General features: G+C 38.8%; 2 protein-coding genes across 2 annotated transcripts in view; both read right to left on the bottom strand.

The window, feature by feature from the left end:
- LOC147007921 (uncharacterized) lies at positions 1–25,589 on the bottom strand. Its single transcript, XM_085866025.1, has 4 exons — positions 25,298–25,589; positions 24,831–24,971; positions 1,064–1,192; positions 1–524 (listed from the first exon to the last, which is right to left on the bottom strand). Exons 1-4 carry the CDS (start codon positions 25,446–25,448, stop codon positions 34–36), a joined length of 912 nt encoding a protein of 303 aa, XP_085722151.1. The 5' UTR covers positions 25,449–25,589; the 3' UTR covers positions 1–33.
- LOC147007920 (uncharacterized) overlaps positions 16,403–25,589 on the bottom strand; it is a 29,389-nt gene continuing 20,202 nt past the window's right edge. Inside the window, exon 2 of the mRNA XM_085866222.1 lies at positions 16,403–20,281. Within this exon, the coding sequence (XP_085722348.1) occupies positions 17,814–20,273 (2,460 nt within the window). The 5' untranslated portion in view covers positions 20,274–20,281 and the 3' untranslated portion in view covers positions 16,403–17,813. The remainder of the gene's footprint in view (positions 20,282–25,589) is intronic.

Raw genomic sequence — 25,589 nt, 5'->3', positions numbered from 1 at the left:
TGAGTTTGTTTCTGTTTATTCAAGGATGACAACTCACGAAAAAAAACTTACAAAATACAGAACACTTGACGGTTTCTCCCCAGTGTGAGTTCGTGTGTGGTTATTCAAGGTTGATAATTGACTAAAATCCTTCAAACACACAGAGCACGTGTAAGGTTTCTCCCCAGTGTGAGTTCGTTTGTGGTTATTCAAGGTTGATAACCGACTAAAAACCTTCGAACAAACTAAACACTGGTACGGTTTCTCCCCAGTGTGAGTTCGTTTGTGTCGATTCAAGGTTGATAACCGACTAAAAACCTTCGAACACACGAAACACTGGTACGGTTTCTCCCCAGTGTGAGCTCGATTGTGTCGATTGAAGGTTGATAAATAATTAAAATCCTTCGAACACACAGAACACGTGTACAGCTTCTCCCCAGTGTGAGTTCGTTTGTTGTTCTCCCGTTGGTTGGAATGTTGATTGAAATGATCTTCGATGAAGAACTGTGCAGAGTTAGTCAAAAAAACGTTTTCCATTTGTTTCTCTGCAAAGAAAAAGGCATGGCTATAACTAATTAGGTCATGATGTGGTTACTGCAAATAATTGTGGGATATCATCAGTGTCAGGTTCATTCAATGTTGGGGACACGAGAGATTTAAAGGAAAAAAAAACAACATGGGGAACATGGGGGCCATTTAAAGGAAAGAAGAATCGATGTTGTGAGTTTTCCATGTTTGTTGATTGCCAATAACCAAGCAGCAGATGAACTGAGATGATCATGGTAAAACAAAACAACAAGAGCAATCAGAGATCAGAGAACCTTGCCAGGACTTGTTTTGTGTGGTATTTGTGTAGTTTTTTTTTTGCACAAACACTCAAACCGCTGGCCACAGAGCAAGGATTTTATGTACACACAAACTAAGAAATAACTAATTTTGGGGAATCCTCCATGAACATGAATGTTCTCCCCTGGAGTACATTTCCAAAATCGAAACACTATTACAACTAACAAAGTTAAAATGTGAAACATGAAAAAGCACATGAGAAAAAAAAAACAACCATTAGGTATCCGCAGTTACATACCTGTCCCCTTGTTTACACCTGGCTCGTGTTCATCTCTGTGTACCTCACGAGATGATACAGATCCAGAACTTACGGGACCCTCTGGGATTGACATTTCTGAATCAAAGGGCCGGAGTAGCTTTCGTGCACCTGCAAGAGTGAAGAATGAAACGTGAACTTTCACACGCACACACTTACACACATGTACACTGTGCACCCGAACAAAAAAATCGTCGTGGAGGAGGCCAGGTTCGAAACCCACTCCGCACTCCGGCGTCTTGTCCATGTATCCTCTGGGACCACGTTTAAAACGTCGGCGGCTGGGCACCACAGTGTGGCCACCAGATTTCCCACGTGCTCTCGTTCCCCCCAACCATTGAGCTGAGACACGCATTCAAATTTCGTCAGGAAAGCCTCTCGACTCCCTGACCCATCAAAATATACCAAGGGGATGACACTGTTTTTAAAACTCTTCTCCACCGATCGTTCCATATCCAATTCCACCTAAGGGCCAAGGAAGCCCCCGCCCAATGTTGGATTTGACTTGGATAACCTTCTACTTCTTCTTTCGGCTGCTCCCGTTAGGGGTCGCCACAGCGGATCATCCGTATGATCCGCATTGTGATTTGGCACATGTTTTACGCCGGATGCCCTTCCTGACACAACCCTGGTCGCCTCTTACGACACAGGGATATGGTACACCTATTTTAACCGGGGTATACACCGGCCCAGTACACTGGTACTCATTTCGCCGACCTCGGAAGGATGACAGGCTGAGTCAACCCCCTGGTGTATTAATTCAGTGGCCCAACGGGGCTTGAACTCAGGACCTTTTGGATCCCAAGCCGCTGCCCTAACCACTGCGCCAACACACCAGGCTTATTTGACTTGGATAACCATTATATTATATTATAGATATTATAGAATTATAGATAACCATTGGTGAGAACCGAGTTGAGTGAACTTTTTATATAGTCTCTTTTAAAGTGCGATTGAAACGCTCAATAACAACCGCTTTTCCTTCATTAAAGGTGCTGTATAATGTAATGTTGTTCTTTTAAAGAAAATTCATAAATATTTTGTTGTAGAACTCTGTACCCTCATCAGTCCACAATTTTTTTAGGTTTTCTCTTGCTTTTATTAAATATCTGTTGAAAGGCAAACATAAGAGTATTAACTATTTACTTTTTTAAAGAGACAACCCACGCATATCTACTCCTCAAATCAATAACGGATAAAGCATACTTGTTCCCCTCATCATTATTGAGTTCAATCAAATCAGCAGACCAGCAATAATCAACTTCTTTGGAATAAATCTTCCTTCTATTAAACTTTGTGATTATTGGTTTATGTAATTCATCAGCTAATTGCTCTTCAATCTTCATGACATCATGACAGCCTATGTTTTTTGAATTTCCAAGCCCAAGTTTCAATTTAGCACTGATCATCTTCTTCAAGATTAACCTATCAACTTTTTCTCTCAAGATTGGATTTTGTATTTTTTTTTTTTTTTGTATACCTTGGTCGAGGCTCGTATGAGAGCTAACACACAACTCACAGCAAGGAGGCATGAGACAAGAGGGGCGGGAGTGGAAGGGACAAAACATTGGGGAACAGACACAGGTGAACGTGTTGGACCAATTAAAGACAAATTACACATTTCTCGATCCGCTTCGTGTTTTTCTTCCAATGTTGTGCTAATTCCATAATCAATATCGTGCCTCATGCACACTTCATCAACCCGATTGATAGGTTTGCTCCACGGTTTAGGATTGTCAGCCTCATCTAATCTTTAATTCAAGTTTGTTCCTGGACCACAGAGAGAATACCCTGGGAGATGTAATTCCCCTGGTATTCCAGTTGTTGTAAATTTACTTCCTGATATAAACTTTTGGATATCTCCCCCTCGTTTGTGTTTGGTGATGAATTTACTCTTTTTTGAGCCACACACTGAACATGTGCCTTTTTGCATAATCCTATTATTTTTACTTTTAACATGAGATATTTTTACTCTTGGTTTTCTTTTTACATTTGAGACAATAACTCATTTATTTATGTGAAAAATTCCTGCAGAGTGCAAAAACCTTTTTAGTTTCCAACATGCACATTTGAATCTTCATTTTTAAAACATAAAGAATCCTTGGAAATGTCTTCACTCTCTCCTCCATTTATTGAAGAAAAAAAACGTAAAACTTCAATCAGTCAATTTCACCAACATCATTAATAATATAATCGTTTCCTTCTTTCTCTTCTTTATCTCCACTTTCTCATTTAAATCTTCTCCCTGAAATCGATTTTAATACTCTTGACGCATATATTTCTAATAGGCTTGTCAATTCTTTGTTTTCCTCCTCAGTGCATTGAGATTTATTTATTTTCTGTAATACGTTTGATATTTTTATAATCTCACTGGTTTCCATATTTTTATGTTTATTTATTCTCTCTCTTTCCTCCCTCTCTCTTCTCCTTCTCTCTCTTCTCCCTCTCCTCCTTCTATCTTTTTCCCCTCTCCTCCTCTCTCTTCTCCCTTCTCCTCCTTCACTTTTTTCTCCCTCTCCTCCTCTCTTGCCTCAGTTTCTTCAACTCCTTCCTCATCCCTTACTATCCTTGAACCACTTTCACCCCACAGAATATCATACATATATTCATCTGGATTCTGCGATACTCTTGCATCCACAATTATATTTCTCATATTAAATAGGAAACCAATAAGATTTGATGATGATTTCTAAAAGAGTTTCGAAAAGGTCAATCACAAAGATTGTATACAAGCTTTTAAATGCTGTCATATCCAAAATGGGTTCTTTATTTCCATTGCTTTCACACAGCTTTTGGTAAGACTTGTATGCTTCAGCATAATCATTTTTCCCCAATTAATTTCCAATCTATCTCGTGGATAAAATGTTCCATCGAGAGAAACGCGAAGTTGTATCACCTTTGCATGATCACTCAACGCATTATTCTTATCAGTAGCAGTATCACCATCTGGTTTTTAAAAAATGAGCCACAGATATCGTGGCTGTCCTTCCAGAACACCCAGATTCCACGTGTAAGTGGTTTGGTTCAGTTTAACGTGTTGGCATCTTCTTTTAAGGTATGATACATTTAGTGGTTTCATTGAGTTAAGTCTTCCATTCAACATCTCTTCTGTTTTAAGATGAGGAGTATATTCACTAATATACCAACTAATTTCATCAATAACAAATTTATTCTGAGCAGCAAAAGCATTGGCAATGTAATTTATTTTATTTAGGAAAAATGTTATTATTTATTTTGGAAAAAATATGTAAAAACTTTTGAAACCCTGACCCAAGTATTTGAATTATTTCTGTCGTTCTTGGGGAGACAACTGAGTTTTGCCTTTCTTAATTTCTTTTCTTGTTTGCAATTTATGGGATTCCTTTTGGGCATCTTTTACACTCTTGATAGCAACTGCTACATTTCCTACAGCGGAAGCATTTGAACCAATTAGGTATTTATGTGAAAGAATAACTGAACCTATACCCATTAGAGTATCCATTATTCCATCTCCTTTTTTTCTAAATTAATGTCCTACACCCCTTTGTCTCTTAGGTTTATAGTATCCTCCACCAAGATACATATTCACCCTTGCAGTCTGGGGAAAGGAACATCCCATCCCCTGTAATTATTTTATATATTCCCAACTCGTGTTTCCTCACAATAACCATCGTATTTATTTATTTATTGGAAAACTTCACATCGGTGAATTCTGATGGATATAATTTCTCCATGAAAATAAATCATGCGATTATCTTGGTCGGTTATCCTAAAATTTACTCTGCATATATGGTTTTTCCTGACACAGGTTGATAAACCAGATTTTTGGGTTCCATATTGAATTTATAACCAATTGGGGTTGAGTATGCACTGAATGAAAATATTGTATTTGTTCTTATTCCATCATTATAAGCACCATCAATCAAATCACAGTGAATTAATACCGAATTTATGCCTGAGGATATTTGAATGACATTATCACTGTAAAACGTCCCATTAGTTTCAATCTTTGATTGAGGAGAAACCCAATAACTCTCTGAATGAATTATCAATTGTGAAATCAACCTTGTTGTTATGTTTAAGTTTAATCGTTGATTTTGAAGTTTGTTTGTGAATATCGAAAACAATATTTTTTGGTTCATCACCCTGTTCTTTCATAAGGCGAGCAATTTCGGAAGATATTTGAGAAATCTCATATGCTCCGGGTGAAACTGTTATCGTTTTGTATCCACTTCCTGGATTATAACTAAACTTATCGTTTTTCTCTGTGATATTAAACAAGGATTATAAGTTTCCATAGACAATAAAGACGCCTCATATTATTTTGTTGCATCTTGTTGTAGTGGGTATGGAAATGAAGATGCGTGGTTGCTTGTTGTGAAATTAAAACTTACAATTGTGCTTCTCATCTTATTCAATATGGAATAAAATATCTTTGTATTGGCATTTATTAATTATTTTCTTGTTCATCAACTGGTCTAAAATGGCTGATGCTTCATGAAAACAATTGTTATTTCCAGCCTTCTGACGACCTAACAACAATAACAGTCTATTAACTAATTGTGATGGGTCATTTGGAAGAAAACTACCATGTGAACCAAGCCGACTTATAGTCTGAATGATGTGTTTCTCCTCATTCTTCCGACTTTTACCAGATATATTGACCCTGTAATTAAGAGAGTCCAGGAAATCAATATTTACTCTATCATTCTTGTTTTTCATATCCAATGGTTTATCAAAATACTTTGATTTATCCCTCACAGTTGAACCTTGTCTTCCATCTTTTGTTCGAAGAAACATTCATCTCGGAGTTAGTTTGACAGGGGATTGAGCAGAACTCAAGAACCTAAATTCATCATTAAATATCAACCCCTTTTCTTGAACAAGATGAAATATTGCTGGATGTTCTGTTGGAATGAGTCCTGCTTTGGTTTTTGAATCCGCTGAATGTTCATTGTTTCGAAGAGCCTTCACAATATAATCAGGGGGTTGATTAATCTCTTCCAGTTGTTGAAATAATCCTTCATCATCATATTCTAATTCTCTTATTCTTCCTCCATCATTTGACTGAAATATTTTAACATTTGAAGTTATTTACGAGTACATTCTATTGTGGGAACTGTGGAAGCATGTATAATTTTTTCTTGGGAAGTTTTTTAAAGTGGTTAAAAATTTTTCTCGTTTTCTTTCAAATGCTTCTTCACCCGTGAGTTTCTGTCTGCGTTTCTTCTTTATGTCGTCCTGTTGTTTTACAACTTTGAAACAAACTCTTGATGCTCCTTAAATCTTCTTGCTCTTTCTTTCGCATCGATTTATTTTTTGTTAAATATAATTTCCTGAATAATACAGGTCAACAGGGAAATTTTCCTTTTCTTCATCATTAAAGTAGATGTGTTCAAATATATCCTTTTCTTAAAATATTTCATCAAATTCTTTATTTACATTTATACGAGTTGTAATTTCTTCTTCACTAACACTTGTATCTCTGCTTTTCAGATGTTTGCATTGAGTTTCCTCATCAACATCAAAACCGAATGATAAAATCTTAACTCCATTTCCACTCAGATGTTTAATAATTTGTCTCATTCCTTCTGGATTAGTTTCTAATATCCCAAGACCACCAGATTTTAGTTTCTTTAACTCACTCTTTCAATGTGAATATTTTGTTGTACCAAGAGAAACCTCAAATATTTGACCTTCATTCCTCAATCGCATATATTCCGCTACTGAAATATAGTAATAATCTTCACCCTCTACTTCTCCTGGTCGTATTGCTCTGGTTGTTGTAGATACAATACGAATCACATGGTTTTTTTTTTTTAACTTACAATATTTAAATTTTTACAATTCAAGAACCTTGATTTATGAAAGCTTTTTTTTTCCAGAAGCAGATTTACCCACAAGATTTATAATAATAGTTGCCATTTATATGTCATTGTTAATAAAATAAAAAATATGCCCCTTAATATCTCATCTTGTTTCACAACAATATATTTATATTTTTCAGTCATGTGCTTCATATAATCCCCAAATTCCTATTTACCACATAATGTAGAACAATTGTCTCTCCAAAAATTGCTTATATCTATTGAATTTAACTGGAATAAAATAAAAGTATTAGCATTGTTTTTTATTGAGCGACGAGGGAGTTGAAAGTATGATTGACGAAGATAAATATAATTACAAGAAGAATGACTCCCTCTTGTGTAGTCGCTATCCATAACCGTTAGGTTTCTCTCATTCACAGAATCATCAAAGACAACGAGGTTCTTTTTTGATTTATCCAAATCTTGGGATGAAGGTATATCATCCATATTATCACAAAGAATACAAGTTATCGGTTTTGATATCTTTTTACTTTTCTATTTATCACAAAATAGTTGTATTATATCTTCAATATTGTAATCATTTCGTTAATTTTGAAGTTTAAATAAACCGATTATATCTTCTTTTTGAAGACCCACATAAAAACCTTGTGAGAGTCGTTGATACTCAGGTTGAAAACTTGACTTTGTAGAAATTATAAAATTATCATAATCCAAAAAGTTGGGAGTAAGAAGCATCTTTAAAAGCAAACAGGTTTTTCCACATCCTCTTGAACCAACTTTGAGACATCTTAATGAATTTGGAAGATTTTTATAGTTGTTAAATTTTTTCTTGTTTTCCAAAATGGGTAAAAAATGATTCATTTATATATTTGGAAAACAGGTTACTTAATTTTTTTATTGGCTTTTTTAGAAACTCTATGTTTTATCCCAAGTTCAAGTTTAATTTCAAGATAATCCATTATTTTATTTATACAATATCTTGTGTTGATATTTCCCTGAAAATGACAATCGTTAATAATATAAATCATCAATCCATGAAACATTATCGTCATTTGTTCAGTCTCTTCCCTTGTTAGAAAAGATGTATTATCACCCTCGTACTGAACATTCATTTATTTTGTTAATCTTGCAAAGTAATTCATTTTTGATGTAATTTTGAAACAGTTATGTTCTTTTTTATATTTTTTATTTTCATAAATTAGAAGATAATCACAGAATATACATTGTTTATGGGCTTCTGACTCTGTTTAATCCCACTCTAGCATATGCAGGACAATTGTCAAATTTGTCAAATGAAGAATCAGGGAATTCAAGAGGCTCAAGATCTAGTATACTCTTCATATTTATGAAGTAAAACTTTACTTCAAACAAAATTAATCTTCGGTATCATCTTCGGTACTTTCATTGGTGCTTTCACAATCATCTATAAAACTACTTTCATAACTATCGTTTGAACACAAACTCTCGGTACCACAAATGTCTTCTGTTCCAACAGAATTTGCTATCATCACTCTCATAAGCTTCAAAATCTTCAGTTGAAGAATGACTCATATTTAATTAGTAGAAAAAACATTACCATCTATATCTATATACTTTTTTTCATTAACAGATTCAACTACTACATTTTTTCAATAAAGGTAATTTTAAAATGGTCCTAAACGACAACTGATCGAAATGTCATTTCACCTGATATATTAACATCCTTTATTTCATCAAGATTTGCATCTTTAAGGTTGTTGAAAAAAATACAAATTTCTCCTTGCATATTACAGATGGTCTTATCTTTTCTTTCTAAAGCTTCATCCAAAAGGTTTTTCTTTTTTGATATTTTTCTTGTTTCATTGCTTTTTCTTGTTTTGAATATATTGCCAGAAGGAAAGGAGAAACTTTTGTTATAGCTACTTTAATTGATGTTCCAGAAATACGAAAAGCCTTTCCACTGAAGGAAATTGAAGAACTCATATTATTCACCATAATTGTTCTCATCCAATAGTTATATTTATCTTTATTCAATTTTACATCCTCGACAAATTTCTCAGTATCTTTTACAAATGTAGAGATTGATTGAAACTTGTATTTTGTCTTGATACATTGTTTTTTATTAAGTTTTAAAAAGTTGGTGAATAAAATGGTTTTAAGCACAGATTCACCAAGAAATTAAATGAAATTTTCATCAAGAAAATTTTAGTTTAAGCAAATTTTTGCTCTATAAATATGATGAATACAATGTACTGCAACGTTTGTAATCATGAATATAAATGTTATAAAAAAAAAAACACCTTCAATCCAACAAACACACATTGAATCTTTTCAGACAAATATCTCCATTTGAATAAGAAACAAAACATTATGATAGATGTAATATTGATATTCTTTTTTAAAAATTATAATAAACACCTTCAGTCATGCAAACACAAGGAGAATGAAGAAAGGGAAGGTGCCACTAAATTCTCCATTGAAAACACTGATGGGGCATTTAAAGGAGATATAAAAATAAGATTGTTTCACTTTGAAGACCCTGGACCATCTTAAATCATTGAAGCTATTGATATGGTTAAACAAAGTATTGAAACTGTAATTAAAAACACATTAAGTGAAATGTAAACTTTAAAGTTTTATATCAGAGTAAAATTGAATATGGGAAGAGAAGGTGATGAAACTACTCCCTATATGAGGACAAACCCTCACTTTGTCACATCATTTCAAGATTTTGTAAGATGTGATGTTTACGATGAACTCCAGAGACAAGAACAAGATGTTGATAACACTGTAATAGGTAGTGGATTTGCTATTACAAAAATAATCTTTTTAGATATACACATCTTAAAATCAGATCCTTTTAAAGCTTCTTCTTATATTGTTTTATCAAAAGAGATAAAACTTAAGAAAGCGGTCGTTAATATTCAAAACAAATATAACTGGAGGGGGAGGTGCAAAACCTCCGCCGCCAATACTGCGAGGTCACTCAAGTGAACCTGATATCCCAGTCATTCAATTTGATGTCAACAGTGCTCACAGAGTTATAGTTTGCAACTTTCCCTTTTACTTTTAACTTTTACATACTCAATTCATTCGTCATAACTGGATTCTTTGAGACTGAAATGGATTTTACATGGGTATATCCACCTGAAGTTCCAAAATCAGCCGCAATTATAATTTTGGCATGTTTTTTTGTTGGAAATCACTTATGACATGTAGAAATGCAAAAAAAAAATGAAATTTTGTTGAAAAAAAATTTGCAAAATTTTATTTTCTCGAACATTTTTTTGGGGTGGGTGGGGGGGTTGGAAATCACTTAAAACATGTAGAAATGCAAAAAAAAATTTCATTTTTTTTTCAAATTGGCCGCCATCGTGGCCATATTGGATTTTGGACCAACTCCAAAATCTAATGGCATGATCCTTGGACCAGACCAACCCCCCCCTCCCCCCACACCAAGTTTCGGAGTAATCCGTCGAGTTTTTCCGTAATACTGTTCACAAACAAACAAACAAACAGAAAGGGGTGAAAACAGTAACTTCCATCCATCTTCGATGGCAGAGGTGAATAAATGTTTTCTATGGTCTGTTCTTGCGCACTTACATCCTCTACAATGGAAACCTGAAAGGGTTGAACATTATAAGAAATACGAGAATACGCTAAATGTTAAAGATTTTAAGTTTCTAATGTCATTGAAAGATATTCCTAAATTTGAGAAAATGAATAATCTATCTGTTAATGTCAAAGGATTAACGGATACAAAGTTAAAGTATTAAAAATTTCAAATAACTATAACAATGATGAAACACATTGACCTTCTTTGTTATAGTTCGGGTAAAAATTCACATTGTGCTTGTATCAAACATTTATCAAGACTAATCACCTCAAAAGTATTCAATCGAACAAATAAAACATATCCTTGAAAGAGATGTCTCAACTTCTTTCATACGAAAGAACGATTAAATCAACATTCCAAATACTGTCGTAATCATAAATCAACCGTAATTAATATACGAAAAGTAGGAAAGAAAATATCATTCAAAGATTACAACAAACCTAACAAACATCCATTTTTGATTTCTGCTGATGTTGAAAGTATCCTTAAAAAGATAGATACTGTTTCTCCAAATCCAAATAAATCATGCACAAATAAATATCAAAAACAGACTCAATGTGGTTTCTGTTATAATATTAAATCATCTGTTCGTGATAAATACAAGTTTGAACTTTATAGAGAAGAAGATACCTCAGAGGAGTTTGCAAGACGATTGGAAAAAGACTGTATAAGACTCAGAGAAGTAATGGTTCAAACCGATAAACCAATGTCATTAACAAAGGGAGAGAAAAAGGAATTTAGGAAGAACAGTGTCTGCCATATTTGTGAGGAGAAAATTGAGGGAGAGGTCAAGGTTAAGGACCATTGTCATCTTTCTGGTAAATATGGAGGTCCAGCTCATTCCCGTTGTAATCTTAATTGCAAGCCCCCAAACTTTATTCTTGTCTTTCTTCACAACAACGCTCACTATGACATACATCAATTTATGAATGAACTTTAAAAGACATCTGGAGATATTTCTGCCATTCCTCACACAGATCAAAAATACATCTCATTCACAAAAACAATTTAGACACCCCCCATAACGAATATCAGATTTCTTGACACATCCACGTTTATGGCAAGTCCATTATCTAACTTAACATCAAATATAAAAACTTCCCGAATCTTAAATCACACTTCTCAAATCAAGAAGAGATTGATCTCTTATCACAAAAGGGAATATATCCGTATGACTATATGGATTCATTTGAGAAGTTTAAAGAAACACAACTTCCTTCAAGGAAAAGTGTGTAGAGCAAGTTGAATAAAACTCATATTTCCGATAGAGGTTATACACAAGCTAAAAGGTTTGGGAGAAGTTAAAGATGAAGAATCTTGGAGAAAATCACGATTTGTATCTTAAAACTGATGTATAATTATTGACTGATGTGTTTGAGACTTTTAGAACAGTCTGTCATAAAAAAATTATTATGGATTAGACCCGCTCACTTTACACAGCCCTGGGTTTGGCTTGGAGTGCCACGTTAAAAATGACAAAACAGGATTTGGAATGAATCAGTGATATAGAAATGCTTTTAATGACAGAGAAGGCTAAAAGAGGAGGAATATCTCAAGTATGTTCCAAGAGATATGCTAAAGCAAATAACAAATATCTTCCTGATTATAATAAGAATGAGGACATCTCTTACCTGATGTATTATGATGCTTAAAATTTGTATGGGTAGGCTCTGTCTCAATCTTTATCTTATGGAAAACTTAAATGGCTTAAATAAAAACATAATGAAAAAGTTTCACAAGACATTCTTATCTCCTCTCAAAAATAATTGGATGAAGCTGAAGTTGGATATAATTTTGAGGTTGATTTAAAATATCCAAAATAACTTCATAACAAACATAAAGACCTACCCTATGCCCCTGATAAAGAAAGTCCAAGAAAAGAATGGTTAAATGATTACCAACAGTCATTTACTATAAAAGGTAACTCTTCAGAAAAACGACTTACTACCTTAAATGATAAAGAAAGTTATGTTTTGCATGAAAGTAACTTGAGGCAATATTTGTCTGTTGGGATGAGTGAGGAAAATTCAAAGGATTTTGAAATTTAAACAAAGTCATTGGTTAAAGAAGTATTTTGATTTTAATACAAAAAGGAGAACAGAATAAAAACAGATTTTGAGAAGGACTTTTATAAATTAATGAATAATGCTGTAGTTGGAAAGACTATGGAAAATGTGAGGAATAGGTAAAACATAATACTTGCGACATCTTGGAAACAGGCTTCATAATTAATTAATGACCAAGTTTTACGTGAGTGGGTGTTTTCAGGAAACTTTTGTGCTATTCATTTGAAAAAAGAGAGTATTGAAATGGATAAACCTATTTATATTGGAACATCAATTCTTGACTTGTCAAAGTCGTTAATGTATGCCGATTACTTTACTAATTTAAAACCAAAGTATAAGGATAATGTATCATTGTTATATATGGATACAGATAGTTTTATTTTAGAAATTAAGACAAGTAATGTATATGAGGATATGATTGATCATTTTGATCTGTATGATACAAGTAATTATAAGTCAGGTGATGTATTGTTTTCATCAAAGAATAAAAAGGTTATTGGAAGGTTTAAAGATGAATTGGGTGGGAAGGTAATGAGTGAATTTATAGGATTGAGATCAAAGTCTTATGCTTATAAGTATGTTGTTAACAATAATATTGAAGGGTGTGATAAGAAGCTCAAGGGAATAAAGAAAAATATAATCAAGGAAACATTAAACTTTAAACATTATTACAACTGTTTAACCTGAAAGTTAATACACACCAGGAGGTTGACTCAGCGTGTCATTCTTCCGAGGTCGGCGAAGTGAGCACCAGTGTACTGGGCCCGGTGTATGCCCCGGTTAGAATAGGTGTACCATATCCCTGTGTCGTAAGAGGCAACCAGGGTTGGTCAGGAAGGGCATCCGGCGTAAAACCTGTGCCAAATCATTATGCGGATCATAACGGATGATCCGCTGTGGCGACCCCTAACGGGAGCAGCTGAAAGAAGAAGAAGAAGAAGAAGAAGAAGAAGAAGAAGAAGAAGAAGAAGAAGAAGAAGAAGAAGAAGAAGTAGAAGAAGAAGACAACTGTTTAACCTTAAAGAAGGAAGAGTCGAGAAAAATGAATGCAACAACAAGTTATAAATATCAATTATATTCAGAAGAGGTAAATAAGAAAGCATTCGGAGCTTTTGATGATAAAATATATATTCTAGAGAATGGAATCAATTGTCTCTCTTATGGTTATAAGTATGAGTGTTGAGATATTTAAGTGTTAAGATATTGGGTTGGGGATTTTAATGGGCTACCTCCGTCTTTTTTGCTGATTTATAAATGATAGAACCAAGCAATAACCAAACCAAAGAGTGGAGACGTTATCAGCCTTGGTATTTAAATGGGAAACATAAGGAATGTGAGAAATATAAAATAAGTCTTATTTATATTGAAGAAATGACCAGGGTAGAAGTGCATAAAACAATTAAGCGGATAAATTTGATTCCAAAAAAGTTGGAGGATGTAAAGAAAAAAATTAATATCCTTGAATGGACTGAAAACTTTGATGGTTGTCAATTGAACAATGGAAAAACTATTTACGACAATCTCAAAATGATATGTGGCTCAGGAGGTGGTCAGACAAGAACATCAAGAGAAGTTTATCATTTCATCTTTGCTCAAAAAAGATACTTAAACCAAGAACCAAGTTCCAAGCTATTCTTTGTGAATATACTCGTTGGAAATTAATGTTATAAGAAAATGAAGTGACTCCCTGAAGTAGAACATGGACAAATATTCATCGGTTCGCTATTTGAGTATCATGAAAATATAAAAGGACTGTGATTATGTTGGGGGAAAGAAGTGTTTTCATCAGGAAGTCTCAATTTTTCATTAGCTTATATTGGAGGGAAAGGGATAGGTGGGGAGGAAGTGAGTCTCACATTTTGAGCTTTTGGGTGGGAAAGTTGTTACCTTTTTTCCCATTAATTTGCATGGTTGTCTCAGAAGCAACAATTATCATCGACTGACGTCATTTGATTAAATACGTCAGCGAAGCGACGGGTACTTTGGTTGGCATCCGATATTTAGATTTCCCACCCCGAAGAAACCCCAGTCCTGACCCGAACGAATGTTCAATGACCGAGAAGGTACAGGTAAAGGGAGCAAAGACTTGCATATTTTGAGTCCTGCTGCATCAAGGCTGACGATCTTTTCTTGCAAAGTCCATGACCAGGAACATGTGCTGAAAAGTCCGTTGCCGTTGACTCCGCCCCTCACGAACGGAAATGACCCCAAGTTCCGTTCGGATGACGTCATCACGTTCTCACAGGTATCACTCAAAAACCCTCAATTTTATCATCCCACATTTTTCTCGTTTGATACCTTCCTCGATCTACGGAAATCTAGATTTGCCACACTTCCGTGTGAAATCGGTGTTGCGCTGATACTTGTAAATAAATGAAACCAATGAACTGGACAGTTGGCCCATCGTTCCTGTGTGACATTTTACACTTTCACTCTTTTTACACTTAGATTGCTCGTCAACCTGCCCTGCAATAGTTGAATTGGATCGAGAATGTCAGGGCATTGACTGCTCACCAACCTGCCCAGCGATGGTTGAATTTGGATTGTGAATGTCGCCGACTGGGCATCCTCCATCGTGTGAAGTCCTTCCTTGCCATACCTGAGCTCCTGACCACATTCAAAGCTTTCGGCCACAGCCTGATGGAGTCCTGCTCTCCCCTCTGGGCTGGTGCTCCCGCCGCTCACCTTTTTCAGCTTCACCCTGTGGAAACCAAGGCATTTAGGATCACTGGGATCTCCGGCGGGGAGGCTCAGACTTTGGGTATCTCACTCTTTCACCGCAGACAGGTCGGTGGTGTTTCTGTCTTCTGCCGTCTCCTCTTTGGTCTCACCCCCCTGCTCTGTCTGAGATGTTCCCCCCCATACTTCCGCAGGGTGCTCATGGTCCACCAGCAACCCCCTTCTGGTAAAATTACCAAAATAATGTATCACTGCTCACCTTCCTTCTTTCATTCATCTTTTTTTCCCGCCTTTCGAACAAAAACTCCGACACGCTCTTCAATCCCACTCTTCCCTCTTGGTCGTCAAAACAGCTGTTCACCTCCATCTCTGATCTTCCTCCATCGAAAAATCACGATCTTTTCTACCCCATGAATCCACTCCAAACCCACCTCCTTCAAATTCCCTGCTTTCCTTCCTGAAAGTCCCTGCAGTGTAAAGACTTGAAACTCCCTATAGTGTCCATCTTGTATACCCCATGTTCCTCACCCCATCCCTCTCCCTTTCACAGATCTCCTAATGTCTCTGTTCAAGACTGATTTGTCCTTCCCACTCCCACCCCTCTTGTCTCATGCCCCCCTCGCTGTGCTTTGTGTGTTAGCTCTCATTCGAGCCTCGACAAGGAATACAAAAAAGGGAGGGAGCAAGAGACAGGAGGGGCAGGAGTAGGAAGGACAAAACAGTGGGGAACAGAGACATGAAGAGATCTGTGGAAGGGGAAGGGATGGGGGCGGGAACACTGGGTATACAAGATGGATATGACAAAGTCCTTCCTTGTGCAAAGTTCTTGTTGCACGTTCTTTGTGTTAGATCTCATCTGAGCCTCGACATTGTTTACAACAACAAAAAATTCCATGTGAAACTTCAGCAGATTTAGTAATATTGAGTTGGGATCTAAAAAGACCCCAGCTGGTAAGATTCGGTTGTAAATATGTTGGAAGATGAAGATTAAGTTAAGGTAAGAAACTGATGGAAAATGGAAATGGAAATCTCATCTTACAAATGGAAAAGGGTAGTTGGACTTGGATACAATTCATAATTTATATTCATCCATAAATAACTCTAATCAGATGAAAGTTCCAAGGTACATTGAACGAGGAAAGCAATAAGATTCAGGCTGAAACGTTTGGGAAAAACAAACAATTTAATGGTTAACACCTGTACACCTGATCACAAGGACGGACAAATTATAAACCCTTGCAGGTGATGTGAAGAACTTCCTGCAAGAGGAACAAACACACTTATGGGATGAAAGATATCCCAAAGTTTTAGAAACAAAATAGGATTCCAGTTCATGTTTACACTTTTAACAAACAAAAATGAATTGTGTGTGTATGTGTGTATTTGTTTAAGTGTGTGTGTTTGAGTGTCAGTGTGTGTGTGATTGAGTGTTTCCACCTCCATTTTGGTAAAGGGACATGCTTGATGGAGCAAGTTGTGAAGTTTTCTTGTTCGCAGAGTTTCGTTCTGAGGGTTTTTTTCAAGATCGTCACTGAACCCCATTCAGCCTCCAACTGTTGTTCGTTTGTCGTCGTATTCCTTCCCCGGAATGATTTTTAAAGACTCGGTGAAGGTTTTCTTTATCATTCCTGTAGCTCCGACTCTCACCGGTACAATTAAAGCTTTCTTCAGTTTTCCAAGTCCTCTTGACCTCCATTTACAGATCCTGGTATTTGGTCATTTTCCTCATTTCTGGGTCATTTAGTCCAACGTCATGGAAACTGAAACCTCAATCAACAATGCCGACTTTTCCTTTTTGTGTTTGAGCACTACGTCCAGACACAATGCTTTGTTTGCAATGTCCACACTTGATGGGATCATCTTGTCAGACATTCGCATTATATGTTCATCTTCAAGGAACGGATTTGGTTTGTGTTTCCATGATTGTTTTGGGGCCGGGATGTTGAAATGTTTGTAGATGTGAAGATGGATTACTCCACAGACGCTGTCATGTCTTTCTGTGTACAGCTGTTCTGACATGAGTATTTTCCATCCTGAAAGGAGGTGACTGGTACTTTCTGTTTCTCCCCCACAAAACCTGAACTTGTCCGATTGGCTCAATCGGCATTTTCTGAAAGGCATTAGTGTCGTGTCCTTTGTCTTGAGCATTGATAATGACTCGTTCTCCATCCCAACTAATTTGATCTCTTCTTAGCCATAGCAATGAACCTTCCTTGTCAATCCTTGTTCTCTCAACGTCCTTTTAAAAAAAAATCTTCCTGCTCTTTTGTCATTCTCGCATTTGTCACACTATATCTGCTGATATTTATTTTTATAATTTCCCTTTTTTGCAATCATTGGGGCTTTCTGTTTCGTTTTCTTCGTGTTTGTTTCTGTTTCCTTTTCCTGTGTAGTTTCTGTAATTTAGACCTGTTCTCCTTTACCAATAGTATACACTTTGCAGTGGAGGATGATTTCCTTCTCATCAAAGCTCCAGCTTTGTTCATTTAATCGTCTCCCATTCGTCTGGTGCCGAGTCGCTGCAGGTTGTGGAACTAGCGACACCTTTTAGCTTTGGTGCAGAGTGCTGTGTTAGTTTGTGGTTATTAAAGTCTGATAACCGATGAAACACTGCAGAACACAGAACACTTGTGCGGTTTCTCCCCAGTGTGAACTCGTTGATGGACATTCAAGGCTGATAAGTGACGAAAAACCTTAGAACACACAGAACACGCGTACGGTTTCTCCCCAGTGTGAATTCGTTTGTGTTCATTCAAGGTTGATGACTGACGAAACAATTTGGAACACACAAAACACTCGTACGGTTTCTCCCCAGTGTGAACTCGTTGATGCTTTTTCAAGTGTGATAACTGACGAAACAATTTAGAACACACAAAACACTCGAAGGGTTTCTCCCCAGTGTGAACTCGTTTGTGGTTATTCAAGGCTGATAAGTGACGAAAAACCTTAGAACACACAAAACACTCATACGGTTTCTCTCCAGTGTGAGTTAGTTTGTGGTTATTCAAGGTTGATGACTGACGAAACAATTTGGAACACACAAAACACTCGTACGGTTTCTCCCCAGTGTGAACTCGTTGATGCTTTTCCAAGTGTGATAACTGACGAAACAATTTAGAACACACAAAACACTCGAAGGGTTTCTCCCCAGTGTGAACTCGTTTGTGGTTATTCAAGGAAAGCAAACGACGAAACACTTTAGAACACACAGAACACTCGTACGGTTTCTCCCCAGTGTGAATTCGTTTGTGGACATTCAAGGTTGATGACTGACGAAACAATTTGGAACACACAGAACACTCGTACGGTTTCTCCCCAGTGTGAACTCGTTGATGCTTTTTCAAGTGTGGTAACTGACGAAACAATTTCGAACACACAGAACACTCGTACGGTTTATCCCCAGTGTGAACTCGTTTATGTTCATTCAAAGTTGATAAATGACGAAAAACCTTGGAACACACAGAACATTTGTACGGTTTCTCCCCAGTGTGAATTCGTTTGTGGTTATTCAAGGTTGACAAATGACGAAACACTTTAGAACACACAGAACACTCGTACATTTTATCCCCAGTGTAAACTCCTTTGTAGTTATTCTCCCATTGGTTTGGTTTCTCCCCAGTATAAACTCCTTTGTGGTTATTCTCCGCAGTGTAAACTCCTTTGTGGTTATTCCCCCCAGTGTAAACTCCTTTGTGGTTATTCTCCCCTTGGTTCAGTTTCTCCCCAGTATAAACTCCTTTGTGGTTATTCTCCGCAGTGTAAACTCCTTTGTGGTTATTCCCCCCAGTGTAAACTCCTTTGTGGTTATTCTCCCCTTGGTTCAGTTTCTCCCCAGTATAAACTCCTTTGTGGTTATTCTCCGCAGTGTAAACTCCTTTGTGGTTATTCTCCCCTTGGTTCAGTTTCTCCCCAGTATAAACTCCTTTGTGGTTATTCTCCGCAGTGCAAACTCCTTTGTGGTTATTCTCCCCAGTGTAAACTCCTTTGTGGTTATTCTCCCCTTGGTTCAGTTTCTCCCCAGTATAAACTCCTTTGTGGTTATTCTCCGCAGTGCAAACTCCTTTGTGGTTATTCTCCCCAGTGTAAACTCCTTTGTGGTTATTCTCCCCTTGGTTAAGTTTCTCCCCAGTATAAACTCCTTTGTGGTTATTTTCTGCAGTGTAAACTCCTTTGTGGTTATTCTCCCCAGTGTAAACTCCTTTGTGGTTATTCTCCCCAGTGTAAACTGCTTTGTGGTTATTCTCCCCAGTGTAAACTCCTTTGTGGTTATTCTCCCCTTGGTTCAGTTTCTCCCCAGTATAAACTCCTTTGTGGTTATTTTCTGCAGTGTAAACTCCTTTGTGGTTATTCTCCCCAGTGTAAACTCCTTTGTGGTTATTCTCCCCAGTGTAAACTGCTTTGTGGTTATTCTCCCCAGTGTAAACTGCTTTGTGGTTATTCTCCGCAGTGTGAACTCCTTTGTGGTTATTCTCCGCAGTGTAAACTCCTTTGTGGTTATTCTCCCCAGTGTAAACTCTTTTGTGGTTATTCTCCCCAGTATAAACTCCTTTGTGGTTATTCTCCCCAGTGGAAACTGCTTTGTGGTTATTCTCCCCAGAGTAAACTCCTTTGTGGTTATTCTCCCCAGTGTAAACACGTTTGTGGTTGTTCTCCCCTTGGTTCGGTTTCTCCCCAGTGTAAACTCCTTTGTGGTTGTTCTCCCCAATGTGGTTGTTCTCCCCAGTGTGAAATCTTCGACGTTGATGTAGATTCGATGTCTGAGTCCATGTCTTGGGAGACACAGAGCGATTGTAGGGTTTCTCCTCCAGAGGTATTCTTTGATGTCGAGGTGAAGTAGATTCACAATCAAACTCCTTGGTCCACACAGAACACGGGTATGGTTTCTCATTTCTTTGGATCTGCTTGGGTACCTTTAAATACCTTGTGTGTATGTCGTGAGACACGCTGTTCAGTTTATCGGTGTCCTGACAAGAAGACATTTGCTGATTTAAACAATCTTCTGTGTTGAAGAACTGGGTAGAGTTGGGAAAATAAATTATTTTCATTTCTTTCTCTGCAAAGACAAAGAACCATCAGAAACTAATGAGGTCATGATGTGTTCAGCACAAGGAATTATGGGATACAGTCAGGGTCAGATCAATGATACATGGGGGACATTAGACTTTCTTTTTTGAAGGAAAGAGAAATCATTGTTGATATTTTTCCACGTTTGGTGATTCCCAATGATCAGCGAGATGATCTGAGATCAGAATTACAAAAGAAAACAAGAGAAAGAGCAATCAGAGATTGCACATCCTCACCAGGACCTGTGTTGTGTGGTGTTTGTGTAGTTTTGTGAGGTGTATTTTTTGTGGAGTTTGTGTACTGGTGTATTACATAATTAATGAGACATAACTACAACTGCCACTTTTTCACTACTGACAATGATGACCGGGTACCAAGACGTCCCGCTTTGATCGGACACCTGCACCTGACACATGACGTTTTATAAAATTATTCAATTGAATTTAGAATGGGATTAAAATCAATTCTATTCAAATCACATGGAAGACCAAACACGTCCAGTCATTCCTGGATTGGAGTAATCAGAAGGAACCCGAACAAGCAAAAAGAAAAGATGAAGTCACCAGGAGAAACCTGAAGAGGATTCACATTTCAGCTGCTGCTCCTCCACCCTCAAACCCATCCTTATTAAACAAAAAATAAATAAATAATAACAGTAATAAATTTTAAACCACTTCAAATTATTAAATAATTATGATGCCAACCAGACCACGTGTCCGATTGAGTTGAAATTTACATCAAGAATTCCCCATCACCACAAGAACACAATTGTGAAGTTTCACGTCGATTGATTCAGCGGTTCCAGAGAAAACATTATTTAATATTTTTCTTACCTCCAATATGGTTGCCAAACCATGTAACATCAATTATTCCTGAACTTCCTTGTCAGCACATGCCTTGGGGAACACTTATGTGAAGTTCCCCTCGATCTGTTTTGCTCTTTCGCAGAAGAAGTTGTTTAAATGTTTTCGGGTAAATCCAATATGGCTGCCAAACCATGTGACCCATGATGACATATGTGTGAACGTTTTGTCCCTCATGGATAGGCGGTCATGTGTGTAACGTTTCACCTCGATCTGTTCGGCCATTTCAGAGATTTTTGAAAGTTAAAAATAAACCAACAAAATGGCTGCCGAATCACGTGACTGATGACGTCATCAAAAATTTTGTGGACCATTTTCGCACAAGATAACCCTCAAAATTTTCATACCCATCGGATATAGTGTTCTACATGTGCAATTTTGATGTCATAACGAAGGCACCATCAGGTTTCCTGGTGAGGATGGTGTATGATAAGGACACCAAGGATTAAAAACAAAACCTGTCAAACGGCGGACGAGCCACTTGTGAGCCAACGGTCGTCCACATCTCGTGCCCAACTGTGTCTGCGGACGTCTTCCTGCGGTTGGGTTACTTTTTATTAGGAGGTTGGTGGCAGGATTTGCACTCCCACCACCGTAAAACTCTTCATTCCGCAAAACACAAGAAACACGCAAAGATTGCGGCGGTGTCCGTTGGGGTGGAGCTGAGGTGTCGTCCACCAGACGGCGGTCTCCTTGGGTTAACCTGAGGTGGTCCCTTTGGGTGGGTTCCTGGAAGGTCCTGTCCCTAAGAGAGGATGATCACCTGTCTCTGTTATCATCTGAGCTCAAGCGTTTGAACATCGGTATTGCAGCTCTCCCTGAGGTTCGGAGACCGGATTGTGGCAAGATCATGGCGGGTGGTTACACCTACTATTGGTCTGGTCGCTCTGATGGTTACCATGCCCAAGGAGTTGCTGTAGCTGTGTCCAATAAGCTGACCCCAATGATAATTGAGGTGACACCGGTCAACGAGCGCATTATGAGACGAGGGATTCGTCACTCCTTGGGGTTCATTTCCTTGGTCTATGTATCTGCTCCGACTGAGGCGAGTGACCTCACCGTGAAGGACGCATTCTCTGCCACGCTCGAGTCTCTGATTGATCAGTGCCCCAGGCGAGATACACTTCTAGTCTTGGGGGATTTCAATGTATCGACTGGAACTGATAGGGATGGTTATGAGACGTGTGTTGGTCCCCAAGGGTCTGGAACTGTGAACCTGAACAGCACCAAGTTCCTTGACTTTGCAGAAGACATGGACTGAGGGTGGCTGGTTCATGGTTTCAGCGCCCACAGGCTCATCGCTGGACTTGGTATTCCAATGCTGGTGTGTGGCAAAGGAGACTGAATATGTGCTCGTTGATGGTCGCTGAAGGATGTTCCAGAACTGGAGGGTCTACCAGAGTTCTCAGTTCCTCAATACGGACCACAGGCTTGTCGGAGCAACTCTGAAGTTCCAGCTTAAATCCAGGAGAATGGCACCGTCCCAGCCGAGGCTGCATGTTGGCAAGACCACCTTACTTGATGTTGCCTTCAAGACCACGACACTTGATGTTGCCGGTGGATGTCTTGGAACTCACCATCGGGCATAGAAGAATTTCGTCACTCAAGGGACACCAGATACCATTGACCAGAGTCGCAGGGCCAGGCTTCATGGCAGAGCTGCGCTGTTCAGAGAGTTGAGGCGTAAAACTATATGTGCGCGGAGGGTGGACAAGTCGGCCAATGTGCGAAGAATTTGTGAGGGGTGTGGAGCATCACCTGTGGTCAAGCAGAGTATCACCTCGTCCTGCTTACAGGGGAATTCGCGCATTGTGTTCCTCAAAGCCCGTCCCTCGGTGGACTGCAGTTGGAGCAGTGCGAGGTGGGCTCCTGACAGAGGAGTCCGAAGTGAAGGCCCACTGGGCCGGTTACTTTAAGCAGCTGAACCAGGCTGATCGACCAGCTGTTGAGTTGGATGTCACGGGTGTTACTATCTCTATGGCTGATCCTCCAATCAACTGTTATCCACCTTCATTTGTGGAAATATTAGCTGGGGTGAACCGGCTGAAATGGGGTAAAGCTCCTGGGATTTGTGGCATCCATGCTGAACTTCTCAAGGCTGGTGGAAATACTGTGCTTGTGTCGTCACATGCAGTTCTGTGATCTTCCTGGAACACAGGCATCATCCCAACTGACCGGAAGAGGGGCCTTGTTGTCCCTTTCTGAAAAGAAAAGCAACCGAGGGTTGACGCTGCTCCCAGGACCGGGCAAGGTCAGTGCTCAGAAAATTCTTAATGGGGTTCACGACCATCTGCTTGAGCTCCATCGTCCAGAGTCCTCAGGCTTTACACCAAAGAGGTCAACGACTGACCGTATCCTTGCTCGTCGGGTCCTCACCGAACGCAGACGAGAGTTTCGGCAGGGGCAGCTTGCAGCCTTTGTTGATCTCTGTAAAGCGTTTGATGCAGTGAATGGGGATGCCCTCTGGAGGATTGTTGGTCTTCCTGGGGTGCCACCAAAACTGATAAATGTGATGTCTGAACGATACTCTGGTACTGAGAGTATTGTGAGATGTGGTGGTGCCATCTCTGACTTATTTTCAGTTGTTACTGGAGTCTGGGGTGTGTTCTGGCCCGGACAATTTTCAGCACTTGTATGGACTGGATTCTGGGGAGGATGTCGGAGAGATGAAGCTGCGGTGCATCGTTTGGGAATGTCAAGATCTCTGACATTGATTTGTCAGATGATGCAGTCATCTTTGCGGAGACTCTGGATCCTTTTGGGGACTCCGGATATGCTGAATTCAGATTCGACCGATCAGTGGGATATAAAATGGAAACGATTCAGCCTGGCTGAGGGTATGTTCTCTTCCGAGTGCCGTTCCATTTTGCCAAGTGTCACTCGATGAGCGATTTTTCATTTGTTTGTTTGTGTGCAGGGTATCACAAAAAGTTTTGGACGGATTTCGATGAAACTTGGTGGACAGGTTGGGTGTGTGACGAGGACGGATTGATTAGATTTTGTTGAAGTTAAGGGAAAATGAAAATTGTTTAGGGATTCTTCACCATTGAGAGTTAGGACCGAGAACGACATGGACAGCAGCACAATATCTAAATAAGTGGTGGAGGATGAGTTATGACAAAACAATGTCGATGAGCTGGTTCGGTGACAAGACAAAGCCAACGAGATGTTGATTCAGATCCAGATCTACATCAGGCCTATTAGTTTGATCCAAAACGTCAACTGTTCACCCTGGTAGAGGTAAGCGCTCCCCTGAGTGCCCTTCGAGTTGTGTGTGTGTGTTTTCCACGTTCCTGTTGTTGACAAATGCCGGCTCCACCTCTGATTGACCCGCTCTGCCGGCTGATGAGCACGGATTTACGCACTGCCAACACCTTTGAGGTTACGTGTGCCCTGTACGAATTTTTTGCAGTCAGCCATCAGGTGTGTCAGCATGGCCATGATGTCGGGCTGCACCGGGGATGCTCACCTGGTGTCCTGTGACGTCGGCTCCATTGGGGGTTGGGCCAATGGAAGGGGGTCAAAAAGGCGACCAAGCAGTGGTTTAGATCGTGAATGTTTGGAAGGAAACATCATCAGGTTTGAACTTTCTTTCCCCTGATAAATACCGGACAAACTATAAACCGTCATGCTGGTGATTCACAGGGCAGGTGTTGGTTCAATCAATGAACGTACCTTCACCTGGAGGTAGAGGGAAGTCGCTTGTCTCATCTTCCAGTGTTTGCTCGGGCAGGTCAAACATCCCAATGTCGTCTTCAAAAGGAGTAGGCCATGGTGTGCCGGTGCAGGGGTCCCGCAAAGGGAGTAAATGTCCATCTGATTTGGTGTAAACGAGAGTAAAGAGGAATCCACTGATGACGTCATGAGGTATAACAAGGTATCGTTGATTTCCAAGTGGGAGGATAACAAGGATGGGATTCACATTAACAATTAATTACCAACTTGATGGGGATTTGCACCTTGGGGGGAATAACAAGGACCGGTTATACTGTTGTTACATTCACTATGTGGAGTTATATTATTATTATTATTATTATTAATTATAAACAATAAAACTATAACATGAGGAATGAGTTTGTGATTCAATCTGAAACATAAACAACAGAATCTGAAACATAAACAATCGGAGTGACGTCACGTACCGGGTCCGGACTCCTGATCCTCGGGTGAACCGACCATGGACCCGCGGGATGAGCGAGAACCTCCCGGACCGAGCGCGTTTCCTCCATCGGAGCCGCTCGTGGATCCCGGGACGTTCTCTTTGTGATCTTCACCGGAGAGTTCTCGGGTCATCGTGCACCGTCTGGTACTGTAAGTACAGTGTGGTAAAGGAAGGTACCATGTGGTGCACGAGCTGAGGGCACGAGGTGTTTTGGAGAAGCTCACCACGTGATCACGAAGCTTGTCGAGTCACCGTTTCTCCACGGTAGATTC

The sequence above is a fragment of the Eptatretus burgeri genome, chromosome 23 (assembly GCF_056783735.1).
Source record: "Eptatretus burgeri isolate ZD-2024b chromosome 23, Ebu_testis_v1, whole genome shotgun sequence".
Taxonomy (NCBI): Eukaryota; Metazoa; Chordata; class Myxini; order Myxiniformes; family Myxinidae; genus Eptatretus; species Eptatretus burgeri.
The sequence above is the reverse complement of the archived record's forward strand: the minus strand, read 5'-3'. Positions and strand labels throughout refer to the sequence as shown.